At 36.9% G+C, this 26,364-nt stretch overlaps 1 protein-coding gene across 8 annotated transcripts in view; it reads right to left on the bottom strand.

Moving 5' to 3' along the window:
• MYO6 (myosin VI) overlaps positions 1-26,364 on the bottom strand; it is a 112,718-nt gene that overhangs the window by 37,567 nt on the left and 48,787 nt on the right. For 6 of the 8 annotated variants that reach the window (XM_054821266.1, XM_054821274.1, XM_054821267.1 and 3 more), the window contains exons 8-16: positions 25,399-25,496; positions 23,563-23,727; positions 17,109-17,189; positions 14,876-15,056; positions 12,667-12,811; positions 4,508-4,665; positions 3,931-4,022; positions 3,421-3,493; positions 309-436 (exon numbers count right to left, since the gene is read on the bottom strand). In XM_054821266.1, the coding sequence (XP_054677241.1) occupies positions 309-436; positions 3,421-3,493; positions 3,931-4,022; positions 4,508-4,665; positions 12,667-12,811; positions 14,876-15,056; positions 17,109-17,189; positions 23,563-23,727; positions 25,399-25,496 (1,121 nt within the window). The remainder of the gene's footprint in view (positions 1-308; positions 437-3,420; positions 3,494-3,930; positions 4,023-4,507; positions 4,666-12,666; positions 12,812-14,875; positions 15,057-17,108; positions 17,190-23,562; positions 23,728-25,398; positions 25,497-26,364) is intronic. The other 2 variants (XM_054821271.1, XM_054821272.1) reach the window with 1 other exon arrangement.

The raw sequence follows: 26,364 nt of genomic DNA, 5'->3' as shown, positions 1-26,364 counted from the left end.
GAAATAATATAAATTAAAATGTGTTTCTATTTCCTTTTCATACATTACATGTTAACAAACTTCAAGTGTAAGTAAAGAATGTGGCTCTAGTTTCAGCAGGATATTAGAATTGCTAGAAGACTTAAGCAGTTAGTGAACTTTTCAACAAACCTAATAACCAAACTTGTCCTTAACAAAAGAATATGGATTGTGCAGACTGGTGTGGTATGAGATTTCTTAGGAAAGGTTTTCATTAAACTGAAGTGTTACTATCAGCTGTTCCAAGAACTGTTTTATTAAAACAAGACAGACAGCAAAAATAAACCTACAGAGAGTCTGAAATGGTCCTTGTGTTTTTGGTGCACAACTGAAGTAAAATGCTGGTCGCTTGGTTGGGGAAGACGATTTTCTTCATCCAAAATATCCAGTACACCTATTAATTTTGCTTCAATCAAATCTATTAATAAAACAAAATATGTTTACAAAAATTGAATATATAACCTCATATCAGAACTGAACATTGCAAGTTTAAAATGCTACTGATCTGATTCTGTATAACTGTATCTAGAGAAAGCTGTTAACATAAAATACAAAGTTATTGCAAATTAATTTTACATATCTGAATTGTTGATTTAATCAATTTCCTATACATAGCAAGTTCTAACTCTAACACAAGGAACACGGGGGAAAAAAGGTCAGGCACAAATTGTTTCATTTTTACTCTGGGTCTCAGCTGAATTTAGTCATCGAATTCCCAAAAGGCGCCTAAATGTTTCCATGGTACAATCGTAGGTCTTTATGGGATAATCGCTTATATTGTTGGGTTGGGTTTTTTTTAAGCTTTTCATCCATGTTTCACCACATGTCAAAACTAAAAGCATGAAAAGGCACATAATTCCATTCACAACAGGATCCAGGCAGAAAAATGAAATGCATTTGTTTTAAGAAAGGCAGATCAGACTTGAGCATACAGCGGTGGTTTCACAACTTTTTACAAGTGTATTGCCTTGCCCTTTGACATACATATGCAAAAGCCCTTGAGGGCTGACATAGAAATTCATGCTCTTGAAACTATTAGACAGAGGAATTTTTACAGCTTTTAAAACTTTCTTGTATTATCTATGAAACTGTTCTTGTAAGAGGAATTTTTACTACCTACTTTTTTTCTCTGGGAAGGAAAAAATGACTAATGCTTGTACTGCAGCCTGTGAACTCTTACCACAGATTGGAACAGTATTGAGACTATATATACAGCAAAAAGACAGCCCCGATCCAAATAATTTATGCTCATAAAATCTGAATAAGCTAATTTAGCTACAGCGATGACTACCATTCCATCAAAGCATTCTAACATACTGATGACTGTTTCTAAGATTCTTCCAGGGCGTTAAAAAATTGTCCATGTCAACATTATATCCCTCTCTTTTGTAAGAGTTAATATTTCTACATGTTCAATGCTGTCACTGGCCTGGTCCTACACCTTAAAAAAAACCAACAAAAAACCAAACATATTTCAAAAGAAACCAACATTATTTTTCTCACTCTCTTCAAAAGGCAGTAAAAAAATCCTTTTCTCCTGACTATGCAAGAATAGAAAAAAGGCATACCTGCTGTGGTTTAACTAAGCTATAATTTTATTAACTTATCTAAGAATAACTCATACAATGAAGAAATGTGTCAAATCTGTGGTGCGGTGTCACATGTTGGCTGGTACAGGAAAAGGGGTCATGACTGAGAGACTGCTACTTGTATTCTTAGGTAAGATGCCCAAACATTTACTATGGCAGGAAAAGGCAACAACTTGGCAACAAACTCTACAACTGGACCCATTTTCTCCACTGTGACTCAGACAAGAGACCTTTTCTTCCAATATGCACCAGGGAACCCCTTTTGACCCTGAGACAGGTTTCAAAAAACACATTCTTTGGGGAGGAAGCAACCCTTTTTATAGGTACATTGTCCTGGTTTTGGCTGGGATAGAGTTAATTTTCTTCACAGTAGCTGGTATGGGGCTGTGTTTTGGATCTGTGCTGAAACCAGTGTTGATAACACAGGGATGTTTTCGTTACTGCTGAGCAGTGCTTACACAGAGCCAAGGCCTTTGCTGCTTCTCACCCCACCCCACCAGCGAGGAGGCCGGGGGTGCACAAGGAGTTGGGAGGGGACACAGCCAGGACAGCTGACCCCAACTGACCAAAGGGATATTCCATACCATATGATGTCATACTCAGCATATAAAGCTGGGGGAAGAATAAGAAAGGGAGGGATGTTCGGAGTGATGGCATTTGTCTTCCCAAGCCACCGTTACACGTGATGGAGCCCTGCTTTCCTGGAGATGGCTGAACACCTGCCTGCCCATGGGAAGTGGTGAATGAATTCCTTGTTTTGCTTTGCTTGTGCATGTGGCTTTTGCTTTCCCTATGAAACTATCTTCATCTCAACCCACAAGTTTTCTCACTTTTACTCTTCTGATTCTCTCCCCCATCCCACTGTGGGGGAAGTGAGCGAGCGGCTGCGTGGGGCTTAGTTGCCAGCTGGGGCTAAACCACAACAAACATGACAGTCTCTATGCTATAACAACATTTTTAGCAACTCAGGCTCAGGTTCATATAGACATTATTAAACGCATGATTAAACCACCAGAAGAGGTAAGATTTGTATTCATAAAAGTCACCTATTTACTGTGGCTATGCTTTTGTTCCCTCCTCCAAAAACCTTCCTGTTGTCTTCTCACAAGACAGCCAAGAGGTCTGCTTGACAAGAGTTGTCTTTAGTTGTCAGAGTTAGTGACTGTACAGTCCTATCTAACAAAATGAAAACTTCTTCAGCAGAGCTACAGAACTCAGAAGAACCAGACATTTTGCAACAGATTAATTCTGTCACTGAATCCCCTGCTCAGCCAGGACTGACTAGTTACCATCTCACAATATACCAATTTGGACAACAAAAGCTGAATGCAGAGGAGAAAAAAAAAAAAATCAAAAAACCCCCAACATCATTATCATCTTAAGCCTCTGGTATATCAGTCTGTGGCAGCCTAAAAGCAGAAGTAACATCCTGTTGCCTATTTTGTGTCTTTGCTCATTGGCTCAAAAACGTTGGGGGAATGGGATGGGATTTAAATTTTTTTAATTAATGGAATATTTTTCCCCAGTCTCACACCCTTCTTCACTTTATTTACTTTATTTAGGTGTTCTAATTAGTTTTCTAGGAAAAAGCACAACAAATTCACAAGTCCCAGCTGCAGTTATTACACACTGTAGGACAACATGGCTCTGTTACCAACCAGAACTGGCATGTTATACAAAGCTGGAAGAATTCACAAGGTTGCAACAATCATTAAAAGCATAAAATTACTAGTGCTACATATATTTTGCCTCTTCTGCTGAAGCTCTTCTCCATCACACTAACAAATAGCTCGACATTTCAAGAAGTACATACCTATACAGTCCTGATTATCCACATAGTGCACTTCATTAACCCCCAGGCCTTCTTTTTGGTAAAGTTCTTGTTCCTAAAAAAAAAAAAAAAAAAGATTGAAAAGAGAAAACACCACTCACCATGTATTTTTTTACCCACCAAGATTTTTTTTTTAAACAAACGTAAAGACATTTTTAAATACAGCATGAATCAACACACACTGTAGAATTTCCTTCCACAGCTTAACATATTCCAACTTCACCTCCTTAATGACAGGCTCATGCAATCAGATATTCCCATATTGTGCAATATCTGGATGCCTCATTTTAATGAATGGTAAAAAAGAAAAAAAAACCAGACTGTTGGTTTTCAAAAAGCCAAAAAGCACAAACAGATGTCATACAGTAGGAAAATAATTTGTCAACTGTTTTTTTTTAATCTAAGTATAACATGCAATCTTATGGAAAGCAGTGCTTAAGTATCTCTCTACTAAAAAATAAAGCCTCAAATATAACATTAAATATAACATACCTCTTTCAGAATCCTTTCATTAAAGAACTGTTGCAGTTTTTCATTACAGTAGTTAATACAGAATTGTTCAAAACTGTTGTGTTCAAAGTATTCTGGAAAACAGAAGTTAAACCTCTATGATAAATCACTGTTCCAAGAATTTATATTACATATCGACTAAGAGCAGCTTCACAGTGCTAATATTTAAAAATGTTTTCAGATCTGTATCTGTTTCTCTTAGTAAAATAAAAGCTTCTACAGATTTTCAAGTTGCACATAAACAGACATTTAAAATACCGTGATAGATCACATTTCTAAGACAAATAACAGACAGTTATATCTGGCAGCAAACCAAAGCAAGATGCTACCATACAGTGAAACTGTACCAATCCACCTTCATGCATCCATGTTACAACAGGCTTGTATCTCCGGAAAACAAGGCTTTATCTGCCCTCTTGGTATCTTCTTAAGCCCTCATAACCCATTCCACCCACCACCATCAAAAAGAAAACCCTCCCACTCTCCATTACAGAATTTATCATTGAATCTTTGGTGACAACAACAGACACTGGAAAATTAATTATTTAAGTATACTTACCAAAACCAGCTATATCTAGAACCCCAATGAAGAAAGAAGAAGTCTCAAATGGAAAACACTGGTTTACCCTGTTCACTACATGGTCAAACAGATGACTATACACCGTTTTAGCTAAGGCATCACGAGCATTGTTTGCTTGTTCCACTTTCAAGGGTACCCTAAAGAAACAAAAATACAGATCTTATTTTTCAGGATTCTTTGCTCTGAAATACCAAGATTAGACCCTAAACTTCAAAAGAGCCTTCCCAATTATTGTAAATTAGGACACACAAAACCCTGAGCTCTACGCCCATGTAGGAAACAATCTTGCAAAGTTAGACTAATGATCCTACCTGTAAAAAGAAAGAATAATGTTTCGCTATCCTCAGTAAAAGTGAGATGCAGATGTTTGCATACTTGTTTATTGTATAATTAGAAACTATATTGGTAAGTGCCAGAGAAAGATATTTAAAATATATACTTTCCCATCAACAAAAAAAATTTTCAACTCTCTATTTATGAGCTGCCTAACTACAATAAAACTTACAGTTCAGTTTTGCTCTGACATCTTTGTCCCTATGCCTTCATAAGGGCTATAACTAAAACTATAAGGCTGTAAGTTAATCAATAACAAAAATTAAAAAAAACCAACCATAGAGAAAGGAGTGTGTTCTTATGGTGAAAGTTAGATGCAGTCCTGAAATAAGGATTCTTTTGAAACACTCTAAGAAGGGGCCTCTTAAGAGATGAGAATTTATTCTCCCCAACTTACTTATAAACCTTTATTCTGCACTGACTATTTATTATTACAAATTTATATTACAGTTCAGCAGTTAAAAACAAACCAAAACAAAACAAAAAAACCATGAGTCACAACTTCAAGGCCTATGAAATACGTGACAAAACTGTAGGAATATCAGGCAAATATAACTACATTTTTAGCTATACATATAGTAATATATATATAGCTATTTCCTAAAGTCAGTATGACAGTGACATGCTTAGAATGAATATATTTCAAAGTACTTTTAACCACCTCATTTCCTAGATAAATACACTCTACAAGACTTTTTTTTTAAATAGGTTTCAGATTAACAGGTAAGAGTAGCAAAACTAAAAAACAGTTACATGGTACACAGCTGAGGAAGCACTTTTAGAAGTCTCCAGAATAAGACAAATCATACAAAGATAAAGCATCAAGGAATTAAGAATCTATGTGAAGGAAGTATTACAAAAATAAACTTTCAGCTTTTTGGTATGATTGCAAATTGCACTTAGATCCTAATCACACTGTCAGAGAATTCAAAAGCCAAAGTCCCACTAATCTGAACAGAATCAGACCAGAACAGAATCAGACTGTCAAAAGATCAAAATTCTCCAAAGGACTTTTACCTGTCAATTAAAAAGATACAAAAGGAAAAAATATTAAATTGAAATACTGGTAGCTCCTTGACCAGGCAGTACCAAAATTTCATGCACGGAAAGAAGGCCTACAAGTTAGAACAACTATGTCTACACAAAGGCTTTGCACAACACTGTATCACAACATACAGATATATCCAATGTTAAAGTAAATCAAAAGAAGAGATTTTTAGGGAGAGAGCTTTAGCTAACCAAACTGGTAAAATCTGCAGGGAGGAACAGGGAGAAATAACGTCAAGATTTTTCTCACACCAATCCTCTGTCATGAAGAATATAGGATGATGGCTCTATGCCAAAAGCTCTTATGCTTTTTTTAAATATCTCAATCAGTTGGCTTAATACAACAAATCACTTCTCCCCATGTAACACCCTATATTACTTCTCCCCATATACTTTGCCTCTCATATCATTGAAATCCAACTCTACAATAACAATCAGTAATAATCAAAGGATAGACCATCCAGCTAAGGTGGTGCATAACCAGTTATGGAACTTCTCATATAAGCACAAAATGAATGTTTAAAAAATACCTCTCATCTGAATGGTTTAAGTAAGCCCTATGTACAATGTTCAAGATGTCACTGCTGCAGAACTGCTCTATCGCCCTCTCCGGGTAGTTCTCCGTACACGGGAGTACAAAGAACTGGCAGGTCAGAAAAGGAAAACTTAACACTACACAGCTTACCCATACTGCATCATTGCCTTCACTTCCTAGGATTCACAAGCACTAAACTAACTCATAATTATTATTTCTGTATTTTTTCAAGGATGATACTTCAGATGCAGAAACATGAGACTGATGGGGATCACTTTCTATTGTGACTGGTAAGTCAGGGAACCAGAGACTCCCTTCAATAAGGACACCTGCAGCTACATTACTTTAGATAGTAATTAGCTTTAACACACAATCTTGTCTTCCACTAAGTATCTCCTGATTTATCTTAAGGTAACAAGTACTGACAGAAATCTTATGTTATAAATAGAAGGAAGGTACCTTTACATTCCATTCTGATACGTTTAAGAGATCAGAATACTAATTCCCACATGTCAGCTGCAGGCCTATTACATAATACAATACACTAAAATCATTTATGCTTTCAATCTATTTTTTAAACATGGCAAACAGTCATACTTCTAGAGCATGTATTTATAAAATGGCCCTGTTCTTAAAAAAAATAACAAATTCTGCCATTAATAAGTAGAATTCCAGAGACTGCACAAAACCTTATTGTTATTTTAAATTTCATAGTATACAGCAGAAATCTATAGAAAGAAAACATAACCCTGCAATGCGTTTTGCACAGCAGAAAGTACAGAACAACAAAACAATGCTGAAATTGCACTGGGCCAGTAGATACAGAAGAGCCCTATTACAGAACTGACATTCAGAAGGAGTAACTTCCTTCTCATGAACTTGCCTTCCCTCAACTCGGCTCCTCCTTTCCTCTGGTCTGCACAAAGGAATCTCTCTCCTCCTGGTTCTTGTCTGAACAGGAAATAGATATATTTTCCTTCCTTTATTTCACCTTCTCCCCCTCTCCTCCATCCATCAGCTAGCTACTTGTAAGGAACAGAGAAAAAATTTTTCAATTTCTAAGCTATTTGCAAAGGCCACAACAAAAAACCTTGTTTGGTCTTCATACTAGTTTCTTCAGCAGGTTTTCCAGTGATCCACAGAGTCTGAGGCCTAGGGGAAAGAGCTCTCATGGGCTGGATTTATCCTGTGCATAATTCCATGCAGTACACAAACATTTTTCCAGAACATATAAACTACAGTTTAAATACGTATAATTTGCTCATGGCTGACAGCAACTAAGGGAGAGAGAGCAGGTGAAGCAATATCCATCAGTCGCTGTCATCCAATAGGGTTACTTCTTCACAAATAAAATGGCCTGATGAAATAACACTACTTAATGAAAGGCCTACGTAATTAAAGAAGATAAGCAGCTCATTTGCAATCTGAAGAAAAGTTAAAATTCCAAAAACTAGGGAAAAATATTTTTTTAAAAAAACCCACAAAAATTGACCCCCAATGTTTTTCCAACAGAGGCTTCAGTACTACCACCAAAAAAATGCATTTTGGTAGAAAAAAACTCCAAAAGAAGCTGGAGGACCTGGAATGATGTCAGTTAAATTTCTCACTCTGTAAAATTATTTATGCTGTGATGACAGAGTTCTGTTTGAAAGTCTTCTTGGAAAGGGAGAAACTGAATAAGAGAGTAGCACAGTGCACTTACAGTCTAAGACGTGTACCGGACTTTGAATACAAACACGTTATTTCACCCTGTAAACACACTTTACATGGATGGTAAAAACATCAGCCAACAAGGTGATCATTATGCTCTTTTTGGGAGACTAACAAGGACAAATAAATGTAGTGCAGCTGTCAAGTCTCCCTGGCAGTCCACTGCACATTAGTATTTAATAAAATTCACGGAGATAGCATTTAGCGTCACCCTCCTACTGTTCCTCGTTGGCTCCATTGTGCCCAGCAGAACAAAGCCTTTGTTATACTCTGAGCACAGTGATTTCAGCTGAGCTATTTATTCACAGTGACCTATTAGGACTCACATGATCTACTCGCACACAAAAGGTCCCTAAGAAAGAGAGAGAGAAATGAGTAGCCCTTTGGGTTGCTGGAACAAAATAAAACAATGTACTTGTCAAAACTCTGATATTGATAGCGATCAAATAGTTTCTAAACTATGCTACCACAGCAAAACTGGTGGTTACTTAATAAACATCCAAAACAGTCAAATCCACTTTCCTTGTACATGCAGTAAGCTACATGAGAAAAAGATATTAGTCTATTTATTAGTGTACGTTTGCTTTTAGCTGTACAGTTTAGAAAAGGCTACAGAAAGAGGCTTAATGCATTAATCCTTTGAGATGGTGGAAGGAGTCTCTGAATTAATTTTTGCCATCCACAATATAAAACATTGGGGGAAAATAAGATCTGCTGGCACACAGCTCCTTGTATTTGCAGACTTTTGAAACACTACACTGCTAACAATGCCCCAGGCTTATCAGGATAAATACACTGAACAGAAAATCTTTACGGACATAATCCAAAGTGAATTTGAAACGGTAACAAAAATTGTACTTGTTCTTAAGAAACCTTCCTTGACAGGGTCACTTGAGATGTGGTGAAAGGGAAGCAGTGTATTATGATACCCTTTGCTTTAGTCCTTGATTCGTCCCACCAAACATTCTCAAAAGGAAACTGTACAGGCACACTTTATCTGTATGTTACATGTACACCAGCCAAAACTAATCTGTGCTCAGAGGCTGAGTCAATAGTTCACTGAGAGCATTTCCAGTAGGGTGCCATCTGAATCTGACATGGATGCGATTTGTTCAAACCCTTTCTGCTTCTAATTAACACTTTCACTAAAGAGGAATGAGGAAAGGAAAGGCATTTTCAAAAAACGGTCTGATAATACCGAACTCAGAAAGCAGGAAATCTTAGTAACAAGATTAGCAATTTTCACAATGTGAAATAATTGTGAAATTATTTTCACAAAATGAAGATATGATCTAAAAATCCACAAGACAGATTTTGGTAAAGGAAAACGTGTGGTGGTATAGTTCGGAGAATTCAAAAATACAAATGCAAGAAGGAGAATAACCAGATAAGCAGTGAGTCAACAGAAAAGATCAGCAGTTATCAGCTTGTGATCCAATTAAGTCAAAAATGTTACAAACTTTCAAAACCTGCAATTCTCATACCATCGTGCATTAACGAGTACCATCTGTACATATAACTGTCTATTCTAATGTTATCCATAATACTGATAAAGGTTCTCCTGAGTGAATATATCAAAGATTTTGCTGTCAATTTATACATGGTCTGGAAAAGAGCAAATAGTAAAACTTGGAAAATATTGGCCACTGGAGAAACTTTGTCTTGCCAGACCCACGTCTTCCTACATGTAAAGGTTGTTACAAAAAGGAAAATTATTTGTAATTTTCCATAAGGCAGCAAGATGATAGTGATTAAGAGTCCTCAATTTCTAATGAGTGTGTGTGTAATTTATAACCACTTTCCAGAAATGCTCTGTTGAATTTATTATGAAGAGACCTAGATCTTGAGCTTTTACCTGAAAGCAGAATAATCCCTCCCCAATCGTTACTTACCATTTGCCACTGCATTATAACTTTTTCCATGGCAATCACTATGAAGGTTGTAATCACTGAACATTCCTTCTTTCAAAGTACAGAAATAAGCAGACCACCAAGAAGTCTACTTGTTTGCTCTACCTAGAAACACACCTCAAAGGCCAGCTAATAACGTATTACTGGAACAACAGCCCATACCCATGCTAAAGTTAAGACTCCTGAATATGAGTTAATTCAGAAGACCTTCTGTGTTCCCCTAAAAAACATGATGTTCAAACAGCACAGGCTGTCACTGATGGTTTATTATGCTCAAATTTTGGCCAGGAAAATCAGCTTCACCCTGGAGGTTGGGAAGCGGGCACTGAACAGTATTTCCACTATAGCTATTCTCTTTTAATTTATCGTTATTGGTTGGAATCAGGTAGAGATCAAGATTACTTCTCTTGCACAGAATGAGCTCTTGACCACTGGAAACCTTCATTACTCAAATCCATTACACCCCTTGAGGACTAAAAAAAGCCAATGCTCTCAAGTGCTCAAAGATCAACTTTTCACCTGTAAGTCTGATGTAACTAAAGCATTCATTAACTAACACCTGCCACCTTTACTGGCCACAAGGTTAAATAAATCAGCTGTGACTTCGCTTCACTCCACAAGTTTATGAAATGTTAACATATATATTTATGTTTTATAGTATGATGTAAATAATAATAATTTTCAAAAGACATAAAATACGCAAGGAACTTATATAAACCACATTAATACAGTTAATTAATTATGACTTTCATATATTAAACTTCTGGTGTAATGTACATAAAGTTGCATTTCTGATTCAATGAAACTAAAACAATTTGTTTCCCTAAGTCAATATGAAGCACCTGCGCATTCTTACAATGAGTGGTTAATGTTAATTAGCTTCCTAATTAAAAGACTGATGCATTCAACTAAACATTGAGAATTACCTTTAACATGCTTAAAACTGTTCAGCCCAAGTTCAGTTTTTGATGTGATGTTTTCTTCAACTCCAGAAAATACACCACATAGAAAAACATACAACTTAGAAACCCAAATGTTAAAGCACACCATTCAGTTGCACGCAACTTAGCTAGCTTCCCTGACAGCTTCTGTGCTAGAAGGACCAAGCTCAACAAGAGAAAATTTGTGGTGCAAACTAGAGGTTTTTCATAAACAAAAAGGCAACTGTAGCAAAATTGATCATTTTGATAAAACTCAGTTTCCCCAGAGTCATAACTTCCATGCCACTGAAATGATAACATTAGTACCACGTTTAAACGTGATCTTTGCAATTATTTCTTCTCCATGTGCATATAGAAACAAATCGCTATCCTATTTGTGTGCCTAGGAAGCTACCTTGATAATAGCTTCTTGTCAAAATGTAAGCTAATGACAACAAAGGGATAGTCACTCTTTCTTTAAGTTCATTATTTACTTCAATAACAATGTGTTCTTATTAGCTACAGAAAAAAAAACTTTCTCTTAAATTTATCCTGTTCCACTATTTTTTTTATAAATAGCACATTTCTGGATTACCATTTTTCAGTGGTGTTTTTAAAGCTGAAACTTGATTTCAGTAGAATTAGATGTGGCAGACACAGGGACACTAATCACCCAGACACTGAGAAGGGTGGATAAACTACCCTCTAATTAGAGCATCCCAAACATAGTACCACAGGGCAGTAGCCATGGGAGCACTGTGCAGCCCCCATGCCAAGAAAGATGCACCCAAATATATTCTGAAATACTTTAGGTACGGCATTAACATTCCTTGATACGCTGTATCTGTTAAATCTATTAGCATATCTAATTTTCTGTGTAGGTTATGGATTTAACAAGCTGACTGCTGTACTCTTTGCCCCACAGAGTACTCACTGACATGTGAGAGGTTTTATAAAATGGGATAGTGACTTACTCAAAACTGTTCTTTCCCTGAAAAAAAAGGCCATTTTAGTCAGATGTTGTACAAATGCCAGTCTTTAAAAAGAATAAAAAAACTCCAATGGCCTAACAACAAAACAAGCGAACCTCAGTTCAGAACATCTGAAACCGTATATTTGGATCAACTGGTTAAAAAGAATTAAAAAAAAAAAAAAATCAAACTTCTATTAAAAAAATTGTCATCCCAAAATTACCACTTGCACAATGGAAAAACACAACGAGTTGTTATTGTTCTGAAGGGCCTGATAACGTAAGTCTGCTAGTCAAATCCTCTGCATGGTCATATTTTTGTAGTATTATGGTTTTGTGCTCACATTTCGTACACCGTTAAGTAAGCATTTTAAATAGCTGCAACTCCGCTGATACTCGCAACCGGCGAAGCGGGAGTTCGAGGCCATTTTTCCCTTTCCCCGTGGGTAAGAACAGGACAAAGCCAGCCTCCGGAGGCAGACCCCAAGGGCCTTGGGCGGGGCGCGGACCTTGGGCAACCTCAGACCGCAGCTCGCAGGGCAGGGCCGGGCGGGGTCAGCGCCTCCCAGCCGCCGGGCACACTGACTGCAGACCCCTCCGTGAACACACCGGGGGCAGTCCCGGGCAGTCCGTTTCGGCGGCGTTACAACACGCTTCCCCCTCCCGTCCCCCGCCCCGTTCCGCCCCGGTGCCGCCGTGCCCGCGGGACTCACTTGATGACCGTTCCTTTGGCGCCCCCTGCCGTGGTGAGCATGACGCGCGTGGTGAGGCTGCCGCGCAGGTCCTCCTGGTCCAGCCCCAGCAGCGCCGCGCAGCACTCCAGCGCCGGCTCGCTCCGCGGCCTCACCGTGCAGCCCCCTGCGAGCAACCGCCACAGCCGTTACCCCACCGCCCTCATCGCGCTCGGGCTCTGCACAACTGCAGGCAGACACTGACACGCTATTTTAAAGCCTGCTTTCTAATGGCAATGCAACCGCTGCAAGCTCAGCATTTTTATGGAGAACTCTTAAGACAAAAAAAAAATATTGAACTGGTGATGATCTTGCCGTGATGACTAGAAGTAGCATCACCTCTGAAGGAATGAAAGTTTGCCTCTGGAAATTACTTCATATGTTAAACGTGAAAGGTCAGTTCTCAAAAAACCCCAACAAACCAACCTACCAAAAAAAAAAACCCCAAAAAACCCAAACCACAAAAAACCCCACTACCAAACAAAAACTATGCATGAAATCCTGTATTTCCAGAACATTGCTCTAAACATAGGCTGTTCAAAAGCTAAGCTGCTTGTAAGTCAAAGAACTGTCCCAAAATGTAGAAGTGCTAATACCTAGAAAATAACTGTAGTGACCTAAACTTTTTTTTTTATTATTTCTATGTTCCTGTAACCCTCCAGACCTCCTTGCTCTGCGACAGAAGCGCCTGGCAGGGCGGACTCCAAGCACTTGCATTTTTAGGTAAGGGTATGTACCTTTTACAGCCGAGGGGCGTGCTTCCTTCTCTCTGCACCACGGCCTTAGTGCCACAGCTCGTCCAGCCACTACGTGTTCATAAATCTCTAACTGAAGCACTCAGTGTAGCAAAATCTAACATGTAATTACATATGCCAGGATTACAACATATGTTTCCTGTTGTTCTCAGTAAAATTTATTTCTGCAGATAAGTCAGGAGACCAAAAGGGATAAATAACAAGACAAATGTTGCCTGAATTCCTTAACTCCACAATGACATTAAGAAAAAAAAAAAAAAAAAAGACAAAAAAAAAGAAAAAGGAGTCCTTAAAAGATTAAGGCTTTTGTGACTTGATTTTGGAAGCTCTGAAACACCATCTGACCTGTAGTACAAAGTTTTTGTTTGGTGTTTCCCAGGTTTTTGAAGCAGCAACAAAACTTCAGAGGGTCTCTGGTACAGAGTACGTAGTGCTTGGTACATAGTGCCTGAAGCAGCTGAAACAAACACCTTGTCTGTACACATGCAAGGTGAGAGCAGAATAAAGCCCCTATTTGCAATGAACATTTTAGAAGTGTAATAATTTATTCCAGAAAATAGAGATTTGAATTTCAATATTCAGAGAAAATAAATTTTCTGGTGTCCTCCTTCCCTTCTTTCCCTGACTTTCTTCACCATCTGTGGTTCACTGCCTTGTTCTCTTGCCTCCTGAAACTGCCCCTCCACTCAAATTCAGACCTTTTTCACTCTGTCCCATCTTGCCAACCCCAAAGTCTCATCTCACTGAAGGCCCAAACAGGGAAACTCCCTGCCAGCTTACTGCCAACTACTCTTCTCTACCCTCATGTCTTCCCAGATCCATTCACATTAATCATGCTCAACTGAGACATCTTCATGAAGATGGCAAGATCATGAATTGAAACTGGGGATGTTCTGGTTTGAAGGCTATTCCCCAGCCTTCCTGTGCATTCTGCTACTAAGTCCCAGCAACACTCGTACCAACTCATCTTGTGAGTGACATCTTAAAATTAGGAAGTTTACATTTACCTGTTTTTGCTGTAACTTTTTTCCCCTCAACTCTCAAAATACTGGTATTTTTGGAAGCCAAAAGCCATAATGCATTTCCCTACAGATGCAGTTGCTAATTTCAAGATTTTTTCATGACATTAGCAAGGAGCTGGACTTCTTAAAATTATTGCTAAAATACAAGTATGGTTTTGAGACAGAAAATGTCTCTTTTCATCAATCTTTGCACTGAACTATTTCAGTGAGAGCCTATTTGCTTTCAGAGCAATGTAAAGAAGTACAACTTTAAAACAACAAAGTAAATGTCTTCATAATGGGGTGAATTAAGACTGAATTACCCTTGAACACAAGGCAACTTTCTAAAGCAGTAATTCGCATGGAAAGGAATCATCTCTAATCAAGAGACATTTTCAGTATTTTTTACAGAAAACAATTTATGTTTCATCTAACCTGAAGTGCTCCCAGCTTCCTCAAAATCAATGTTTCCAAGGTGAAGGACACCAGCGACTACTCTAAAAAGATCGAGTTTTTCTGCATCATCCAGCCCAATCTTTTTCATTGCTGTGCACATTCTGTTAAAATCTCCATGATCATCTAAAAGTGGATCCTTCAAGGAACCTGCTTTGAGATACTATAAAACAATAAGATAAACCAAAAATTCAGTAAGTAAATGTAAATGTAAGCAGTTATTTCCAGTCAAGAATAAACCGTAACAAAAAACATAAAAAAGCATGCAAAACCCAAACTAAGTAGAAAGAAATTAGAGCTCTTCATACAATACAGGCTTTGCAAGAACTGTAATTTGTTATAATTTGTTGATACTTCGAAGTATTCGAAGCTTCTAGCCCTGGGCAGCTGAAAGAAGATTGAGGTCCTTGTAATAGGATGACAAAAAGTCTGACAGGCCATGGGAAAGAAATACAGGACAACTCAGAATTGGAAGAGTTATCCCTATCCCAAACAGACTTACTTAGAGAAATATACACTTGTTAACATTTGCTGGTGATTAAGAAACAGTAGTTTGCAGCGTTCTACGGGTTAAAAGAATACCAGCTACATTTAAAATATCAACTTAACATTTTGCTGATTTTCCTAATTTAAATAGATCAAAAGCCATTTTATTTATTAATGGTTTTAAGCAGTAGATAGTAACACATCTGCATGCAATCAAGAGTAACTGAACATGCACAGACTGATCTAAGGTTTTACAATTACTTTAAAATGTTTTCAACTAAAAAGAATAATTAACTTTAAATGGAAGTCTTGTTAATGTCAAATAAGCTAATGTGATTTTTATCAAAACAAAACACCACATGCATCTGAAAAATTCACTTCACACAACATTTAGACACATCAATAAAATTAAACTCCATCTCAATTATGTAGAATGATCACCTCATCTTCCTGATAAGGAAAACACAAAAATAATTTAAGTATTAATTGACTATTCCAACTACTTTTATTAAAATAAACAATCTTAATATTTTTCAGTAAATGACAGAGCAAATATTAAATTTCTGATTTAAAAACCTGAACAACACAATATATTTCCTGTTTAAGTGGCTAGACTAAGTTTTAATATCATTGAAATGTGATCATTTACTGCGCCTTCAAATTGACATGGCTGTAACACACACATATTATGGCATCATATGTTCCACTATTTAATGTCCAATACATATTTTCAGAATTATTCTTTCAGTATGTTTTCATTTAGACACTTATTTCAAATTCAGTCCTTTAGAGGACACATTTTATGACAGAAGACCTGGCTGTAAATCACATCAGTAACAGAAGATTGCATAGGTTCATCTGCCAATAGCAAGAAAAAGTAAATGTTTATACTTTATGCCTACATAAATTACCAAGTTCACTACAAATCTTAATTTAAGGCAAATTAGGTAAACGGAGGCAAAATCTCCCAACCATCTCTTAGCCTATATGCTTGAGAAGAATTAATTATCTACCAGCTTTCTGCCTCACAGTAATATCAAATCAGCATTTCTGCTCCACCATCCCCAATTGTAGAAAATAGCCTACATTCAAGGAAAAGAAATTGGCACTGTGTGCTCAGTGTTACGCTACAAATGCTGGTAATTCCAGTTTAAAAAAAAAAAATGTAAACAGAGATGGAACAAGAGGAAAGAAATGTTCTGAAGCTTCACACAACAAAAAACAATAAAGAACGCAGCACACTGGGGAGGGGATACGTTCATCCTGGAAGCAAAGTTGCACTAATGTTTTATAAAACAGTTTGGAGAATCACTTCAAAAATCCAGACAGTAAAAACGGTCTGGAAAAAACTACTGCTCCTGACCTATTCCTAGTAGTAGTAAAATTTAAAAAGAAAATGACAGAAAGTCTTGGACTGATTTTTGTTTTCCACAGAAGACAAGCTGCATCATTACATGTTATATTATTGTAAGAATGAAAAGTTAACAATTTTATATACTGTTCCATTTGGGATTTTAAGATACGTGTTAAAATGTATTTCTAGGACAGAACTCCAAAACCAGAGTTCTGAATATACCAGCTTTGACAGTATCCATTTAGACCTATGAAGATGTGTAAAATGAACATTTCACTCCACACTGTAAAACTATAATCATCTTTTTCAACTCTATCTGCATTAGTTAATAATATAAACTAATAATATAAACTAATAATGAAGATACAAACATACCTCAGGACTCTTGCGATTTTGCAAAATCTGCTTGTCTGTTTCTTTGTTAGCAAAGTATCTGGTACAGCCTCGATTTAAATACTGTAACAATAAAAAAGTGGAAATGCATACTTAAAAGACAGAAGTAAGGAAAACATGCTTTTATTTAAGGTTTGCTCTACATAGCTTGATTTATTCATAGGATACTAACAACATGCTAGGTATTCAGAATTCATTCCTTGAAAATGTATTTATTTACATCCACAAAATTACAGAAGTGCAACAGTAACAAACTTCTGTTGAGAACTAAAATACTTTTTGACACAGTGGGATATTCATTTCGTCAAGTCCCACAATCTTTTTTTAATGTTTGACTCTACTAAACCTAGTAATGGAGTCTGGGATTGCAGAAAAGACAATCAAAAGCAGGAACCAAGAAAATAATTTTCTGGCCTATATGTAATACCAAACTTTACTCCAGTACTTTTATGTACAGAAGATAAAAAAATAATGCACAATAATCTTTATGTTTTAAGCAATATATAGGCTTTATATAGCATATGCAGGGGTGAAATGGGTAGGATCAAAATATGTGTGGTACTATGTCCAGTGTAGCTTTACGGTCATTTTTTCCTCATCAGTGAAGTATTTCTATAGGTAGTAGGAGACACAGCATAATAAAAAGCTTGAAGAGTATTAAAAGCTTATAACATGGTACAAGCAGAAGCCTACTTCAGAATCTGGCTTCTGATATCAGTTTCAAATTGTATAGTAAAGGGAACAGACCAAGCATTCAGATAATGACTGACACTTGCAGCAAAATGGGATTGCCAGCTTTTTCTTTCTGATTTGTTCAGTTGAAAGTAAGAACTCTGTCCAAAAGCTTGGACAGAGCCCTTTGTCTAAAGGAAGTGAACTGATTCTTTGCTCTAGCCCATGAACAAAGAAGATTTTTTTCAACCTGGTGAACACAGATAATTCTAGACTTTGATTAAAATTTATATACAAAATTGTAAAAAAATAAAATCATCTTCAAAGCATTTCTAACAACAGAAGAAAACTAGGTGACAAATTTAGTATTAAAGTGACAAGAAACACTGTTGAAAGTTAGCTTGGTATTTAACAAAATATTGAAAAGTTTTCTTTATCAGCCAGTAAGAATGCAAAGCACAGCATATTATAAACATAACAGTATATCCCTGTATTACAGTATTAGTAACACGATCCCAGAAACTGGGGATGGGAAGTGAAAGAGGTCATACTTTTCAAGAACAGCGTGGAAACGTATCTGACAGACTGTGAACATGAACCAGCACAGTATTCAATAACAACCTATGTAGGAGACATTTAATCACAAGATAATGGCTTTTATTTGAAAGCTAAAAACTCAAATTTACATTTTAAACCTAGGAGAAATTACATTTTTAAAGCACACAAATACACAGATTGAGGTTATGATGTACAACATCTAAATACCATTCTGCTTTTTGCCTTTTTTTTTTTAAACTCTGAAGTACAACATCCCATTATAACATCAGTGACCCAATCAGACAATCTGATTCATCTTCCAGAAATTAAGATCTGAAAAAACCTCAGCTTCTAATTTCCATCAACTACACTCCAGGTACAGATTTATTGTGCAGCTTTACTTGCAAAGCCATGGGATACAGTCCAAGCCACCTGGACCTACCAGGTTTAGCACAGCCTTACCTAATGACTCTGACTCTTTGAAAACCTTCTGCAAGGGAACCTAAAACACAAAGGAACCTAAAACACAAGCACTCGGGGAAAGCGTAGGGGAAGGACGAACTAAAAGAGAGGTAACCCCCATCAGTGCTGCCAGAATCTAGGCAACAGTTCAGGCAGGTGCAGTCGTCTTGGTTCACGTGCCCAGAGCAAGCGCACACCTATGCCAAGACGGCCAAATGCATAGGGATGAGATTACAGGGGATCGCTTAAGTCAAAGGGAAGCGAGCCTACTAGGGGGGAAAAAGAGCATTGTTTCCTTCAGCTTTTAATACTGTTTCACTTTGGTGAAAAATGAGAATTACCTTAGACTTGAGATAGTCTTATTATCAAGTGAGTGTAGTTAAGAGAAACCAGGCATTAGGCAAAACACACAAGCTGGCCTAATTTGGACTTTGACTCGACAAGCTACAAGGCACAAGACAAGTGGCACAATCGAACTGATGCAAAACTGTGTCTTAAGGGATGGATTTTTCTAAATAACCAATTTAAGAATATGATTTTTTCCTGAACATTTTTCTTCTCTAAAAAATTAGCATTAACATCAAAACACTGATCATTCTTCAAACCTTAGAATCACAGAATGGTTCAGGTTGGAAGGGACCTTAAAGACCATCCACTTCTGTACTGGCAGGCTGCTCTAAGGTCTCCCCGGAGCCTTCTCTTCTCCAGGCTGAACAACCCCAACCCTCTCAGCCTGTCCTCATAGGAGAGGTGCTCCGGCCCTCTGATCAGCTTTGTGGCCCGCCTCTGGACTCCCTCCAACAGCTCCATGTCCTTCTTAACTTGCCTAGTATAATATAACCATCTATTATTAGAAGCTTGAAAGATGGTATTTCCATGGAATTTGAACCAGAGACATATGTGGTCAACAAAAAATGTGGTAAAAAAGTGGCAGAAGTGTGATTATTCTCAGAGCCATTTTATGATAAAACCTGAAGCAGCAAATGAGAATGAAGAACACAGAAAAAATAATCCTGACAAAAGTAATACAAATTTAGGAAGAAAATAAACCTTTTACAGTTTTTTTTTCCCCTAAAAATCTCCTATAAAGTCATACTTCACGAAAATTTAGTGTAATATGACTAATAAAATTTAAGTATATTTTTATTAACTTACATACATACAAAGATGAAAATGATCCTTTTTTTTATTAAAGAGAATCTACTTTAACTTCAGAAGGAAAAAAAAAGGTTAAAATTTTATATTTAACATGCAGAGTGGATCTTTCACATACAGCAAGGAAGTCATGATTCAAATACTGACAAATTTGGTAAAGCAATAAATATTCTTAATGGAAATTAAAGTACCTGCTGCAAACTTAGTAGAAGTAAAAAATATTATGTCACAGTGTGATAAGGCTGGTGTGACTGTAAACTTTTTATAAATGAAACAGGTAAGCGAGTGCCTTCTGTAAAGGCACACAGGCGGTTCAGTACCATACTGCACCACCCTGATTTTAAGCAGGTTCTAATTCTGACCTTGACATCTACAACCTTGTGTGCTCTCATCAGCAGACTTTTTGATTTAAAAGAAGAAATCCCCAAGAGTGGGCACTCAGCATATTCAGTTCCAGAATTAAAAATCTATTAACTACAAGAAATGGAAAAGTGGCTGCACAATAAGAATACATGTTTGAAAATTCATTCAAGATTTTAGCTTTAAAACGTACAAGAGAATATTGCATAGAATAACTGCAAAATAAAGATGAAAGTTTTGAAAACTAGCTCCATATTGTATGAAAATAAACGGTGTTGGGGTTTAAGTATTGTGTTTGTTGGGTATTTCAAAAGAAAAGCTTTCCTTCTAGACAACAGAAGCAGGTCGGTCTTAATAACCATCAACGCAAGTTTGCATTGCAAAACTGAGTATAAATAGATGAACTATAGGAAAATACAAACTAAATATTTAAAGAAATTGTACAAAGTCTATAAATGCCCTTACAAACACCTTTGAGGAAGTAAGGAAACTCATCCTAAAATACTGCCATGGCTTTTAGGGAGCAAGTTCACCTAGATACCACAGTACAAATGTATGATGTGCACAATATGGAACTGCAGCTCTGTGCCTCTTCCCTGGCTCATAGGTATGTGGGGACTGGCATGGCCAGGCCAACCGGCAGCAGCAACCTGTTCGGTCATCAGCGTACAGCCGCCTTCCCCACAACAAGCACGCTAATTTAGATCTCACCTATGCAACCACTGCTTCGCACAAAACCAGGAGGAACTTTGTATCTTTAAGGCTTCTAGCCCTCTGCTGAATTCTGATGAAGATGAGTAGAAAAGATCTTGGGGAAAGTAACAGATAAGCACAGTCCAAGTTTTATTTAGAAATCTAAGTAGGAAAATACACCAACAAAGAACACAATCAACATAGTAATGTAATGCTTTGTTAGCAGTGCTCCTCACTGCGTTTAAGATTAAGGAAATCTAAAAAGATGACAGTCAATTAATTTATATCCTTGTAATTGCACATGGTCTCCAGGGTTGTGTTATAAAACCCTTCCAAACCCACGGCAGGGATTTGGTCTGTGTATTTCAGAAATATACAAAATTCTGCTTCCATGAGATTCCAAGCCAGGCACAAGCCAAAAGACAGTGGAGAGGTGGAGACAAGTGACAGAACACAAGCAAACAACTGACCAGTATTTACCAGTAGGATTTGATTTGCCAGTATTTTCCCTTTCAGTGCAAGTAAAGAAAGCACACGGTGGTATCTGTAGATATTTGCAGTTCAAGTGTGATTGTCAAAAGGAAAACAAACCAAAAACCTATTTATATATTTATATATAATTAAATAGCAGGAATGAGTGATTGAAGGCAAGAGTCTTCACCTTACTAGTAAAATTGGTGATGACAGTGTAAGATGTGAATAGGCTTAGAAGGACCCTGAAAGGGATGGCAGAAGCTTGCTTTGAAGAGAAAGAGAAGGGACCATCAGGAAAACAATGAGAAAGAGCTGTATCAGTAAAGCTGCACTGGTTGGATAAAAGTTCAATAATATTTGTTTCTCAAGAAAGAAAAAAACTGCAACAATTGAGATGTAACACACTGAGAAATTGAAAGAGAATTTAAAAATAAGGGAAATGGGGTTGGAATCACTCAGACAAATAGAGAAAAAATTTTGACTGAATTTTTTGACTGACAAGAAAGGAAAGAAAGCAAAAGGAAACGTCTTGTTATTTGTCAATCATTTTTAAAAACAATTCAGTGAAATCTGAAGAGAGAAGGAAAGGAGAAAAAAGGAAAGCTGGAGGAAAAAAGTTAAACTGAAGTACTAAAACTGTTCAGGGGAAAAATGGGAGGAAAACAATGCAAGAACTTAATGGTAGGACAGAAAGCCAGCCTGTTTGTGGGATTGCCACTAGAAACATAACACAGAATCAGTGTTAATCAGAAGAAACCATGTAATCTCAGAAAAAGGCAAAAACCCTAAAAATAAAGCATGGGGAGAAGAAGGAGAGGCAGTAAGCAAATCAGAAGACATAAGAACAGACACACTGGATTGAATTAAAATGCCCATACTATCCAAGGGCTTGTCTTCAACCGTGACCTCTGCTTCACCCAAGGATTTTACTGTTCCTTTCCAAGTTGTTTACAAAGATGGATGTACACTGCAGCATAACTCACTATTTCATTCTCCCTTTCTTTCCTAGTAACTCCTAAAATTCTACTCTGCCTTTTCCCTACAACTGAACATTAACCTAACATTTTTAAAGAAGTATAAACAATGATTCAAGTCTTATTTCCCCAATGTTTATTTTAAGTCCACTTTCATTTAGGTATAGTTAGGAGTATTACATTCAGCACTGATTTTATGTGCATTTTATTGGCTTCTCCATTACTTGACTGACTGCACCAGTAACAGGTTCTGGAAAGACAGCCAAAACTCAGAAATAGTAAGTAGACCTCAGGAAAGAATAAAATAGGTGAAGAAAAACCTAAGAGGGATGATCGTACTTAATGAATAGAAGTAATCCTGGCAGGAAGAGCTGAGCAGGGGCTTTGGGTCAATTGGAGATACAAGGGTAAGCTTTCAGCTGAAAGGGACTGGTGAGTCTTATCATGTAACCTGGAGTGACCAAGAATGAAAGAGGAGTATGATGAGAGGAATGGGAGAGGCTCAAAACTGGAGCAGTACAAATGACAATCTAGAGTGTAGAGTATAGTATGATAGGAACAAGGTGCAACAGAGCAGAAAAGAAAAGTTATGTGAAAGCACATGGACTGGAACAGAGAAACACAACCACCTTGTCACCATGGTCTGATCCTTGGTGGGAACCGTGGGGAAAGAATAATTTAAGAGAGAATCATAGGACAACTCCTACGTCTTCCTAAACGCATGGCTGGAATAGGAAGAAGTAAATGCAGTTTTCAGGACTTTAAAAATGGGTTACCCACAGAAAAGTTAGATCACAATCAAGAAATTTACACTCTACACTGCTAGAAGAGCCCGTAACAACATTATTAGCAGCTGGGTATGGAACAGTACGTTTCTGGAAAAAACAAAGATTCCTCAATTTTAAGACATAGGGAAAAAGCAATCCAATATAGAAAATGGCAGACAGCATTATTTCTGGATCAAATATATTTAATAAAAAAAAATCTTCTGATTTTTGTAACAGGAAGGAGTCTGTCAAAGCTAATAAACAGAGATTTTAATATGATTATATGAAAAATCCATGTATAGCAATATGAGAAGCTTTACAAACACTGACTCTGATACTCACCCTAAAGTTGTCAGGAGAGCTTAGATACAGTTTTTCCCTAATGTCTTCTGGAGCACCAGCACAAAGCCTGTAAAAGATATGATAATTCCTCTCTTCTTTGCCTTGCACACAGATCCTAGATTTCTCCAGAAGGTAGTGTGATACAAATCCACCAACCACCGAGTTCTAGGAGGAAGAAATATTTTTCTGATTATCTGAGTATTTTTTGGATTATTTGAGATTCAGAAGTTTTCAATTTACATTTGTCTGATCATGGCTCGCTCAACGGACACTGCTCCAAAGAAGATTAAAATATATCTATACCTAATACGTATTAAGCTTAGAAAAAAAACCTATTGCCTTTGCCATAACTTCTCACACACACACACTCATGTATTGCACACTTAAAAGAAAGGTCTGCTTCACCCCAACAAGCAGAAATCCTTGGTAGAATTCCAGTAGTTTCTGCAAAGAGCATTGCTACAGCCACCCTTTCGCTTTCAGTGGATGGCAGAAAGCACTATTACACAACCTTCTCTAGTTGCATTTCACTGAGACTGTCACCTGGCCTATGATAAAATTCCCTGTGCCTAGACAAATCTGAATAGCAAAGAAATTCCTGAGCTTATGGCAATTACAGCAACTAGGAAGGACTTACTGAATGACAAATTTGACTATGGTTATACAGTCATTCAGGAGGCCCTAGTCTGTACTTGTATTTCTTTGAGAAATCAGACCTAATAAGGTCACCACAAAGTGAATTTTTGTGAAGTATGGAGTCTTGTAAAAAAGAGGCTTAAGTAAACAGGCTGATCTTGCACTGGAAAGCTGAAACAGGCTTTTAAGCAGTTTCTGAAGATAGTTTGAGTGCTATTTGCCTCATCTGAAGCAATTAATCTGAAACACCATCTAAGTGTTGACAGATAAGTTGACATGGCAGGAATGCATCATTCCAAGTAGAAATTTGGGTCCTTTCCATAAGTTTATTAACATGAACTGGACCAACAGATAAAGTCCCTCTACCCTTAAAGGAATTTAGTTATTCACTATCTAAACTATCAATCAAAGATCTGAAGTTTAGTTATAAAAACAAGTGATGAGAACTTTGGAAAAGGCCACAAGTTCGAGACCAGATGATGAGCTTAAACTCTGAAGGAAGAAACTGCAAGAATTTGCTTCTTTATGTCCTCAGTCAGGAAGATGAGGAGGCACATACATAATCTCTACAGGGATTGGCAGCAAAAGTCTTCACCTTGGACATGCTGGACAGCCCTACAGTCATCCTTAATTGTGGAATGTGCGTATACACACGCTATCCAAAATAAACTACACCCAAACAAAGAAAGTTTTTCATAAGCTACACAGTGAATAGCACTTCTGACAAAAAACAATTCCATGACTTCTGTCACATACCTAATACTAACGTGATGTCGCAAAATTTCATACAAATACATAAAAACATCAATCATTCATTTAAAGTGTTAAAGCATCAAAATACATTTATATCTGTTTGCAACTAATATGCAACTCAGTTATTTGTGCATTAAAGGAATGCATAAATACTTAACAGTAAGTTACTCTTTAGATGTGCCTTTTTGCCATGAAGGGAACAATATTTATTCTTTTATGGATGGAAGCAATTTTGCTACTGACTTGACCCACTGTTTTCCCATAGTGATACAGTACCGTGTGGCTTTGGTTTTCCTTTCAAGGTGGCAGAATACAAATCAAATCTGTAAAGTAGGACAGTAGCTATTTGCTGCAAGATTAACAAGTCTATTCAGCCTACTGCCAGACTAGCATTTCCATTTTATGGTAAAAAATCATCACTGGTTATCTGTAACAAAATTCCAGTACCTTTTCATTGAAGTGAATTTCAACAAATTTCCCAAAACGACTGCTGTTGTTGTTGCGAACAGTCTTTGCATTTCCAAAGGCTTCTAATAGGGGATTTGCTGTTTAAAAAATTAAAATTAGTATTTTTGCAGTGTTAAAATTTGATCAACAAACTAACAAAGACAGAACAAATACATAGTAATTATTCAGTGAACTTAAGAAGGTATGAAAATTAAAGGAAAAATATTACCTGTTGGGAATAATCTATTCTGCAAATTGTACTGGATATACTATGGTGGAACTTACAACGAAATACTTAAATATCGCATAACACCGCAAAGTGTTATTTTCTCTTATTATATTATTTCTGTAAGAAATTCAGAGATGAACACTGAAAATTATTCAGTGATGTTCTTCTACAGCAAGTAGGTAAATAACTGATACATAAACTATATGAGACCACACATAATTTGACACTTCCCAATGAGTTGTTATTATAAAATCTAAACTACCCACTTATCCCACAGACAAAAATGCCACTTAAATGTCATGCATGCAACATGTTAGATTGATTAGGGAATAAAAAAAACTTATTAGAAGAGCGCATTAATTTCAAAAACAACTTAAAAATGCCCTTTCAAATTAGGTCAGTTAAGTGATTGAGTGATTTTATTTTTCCTAGCTGCTGTTTTCAAGCACCTTAAAGCTCATACAGAAAGAGTGGCAGCAATCTAATGCATATATACATATATATATATATATATATAAACATCATGCACAGTTTAAGGAGTTTGAAAATGCTTATGAGCTGTGAAACACAAGGCCTCTGAAAGACCGCACTGTACTAGATCTGAAGATCAAAGAAAACCGATTTACTGAACTGCACTAACAATAAACCATTGAAAAGATCTGCAAGATTTTTTAAGACTTCTAGCTCAAAAATATGCATTGGAAACTGAGCAAAAACTCAGATTTAAAACTCCACTG

The sequence above is a fragment of the Grus americana genome, chromosome 3 (genome assembly GCF_028858705.1).
Source record: "Grus americana isolate bGruAme1 chromosome 3, bGruAme1.mat, whole genome shotgun sequence".
Taxonomy (NCBI): domain Eukaryota; kingdom Metazoa; phylum Chordata; class Aves; order Gruiformes; family Gruidae; genus Grus; species Grus americana.
The sequence above is the reverse complement of the archived record's forward strand: the minus strand, read 5'-3'. Positions and strand labels throughout refer to the sequence as shown.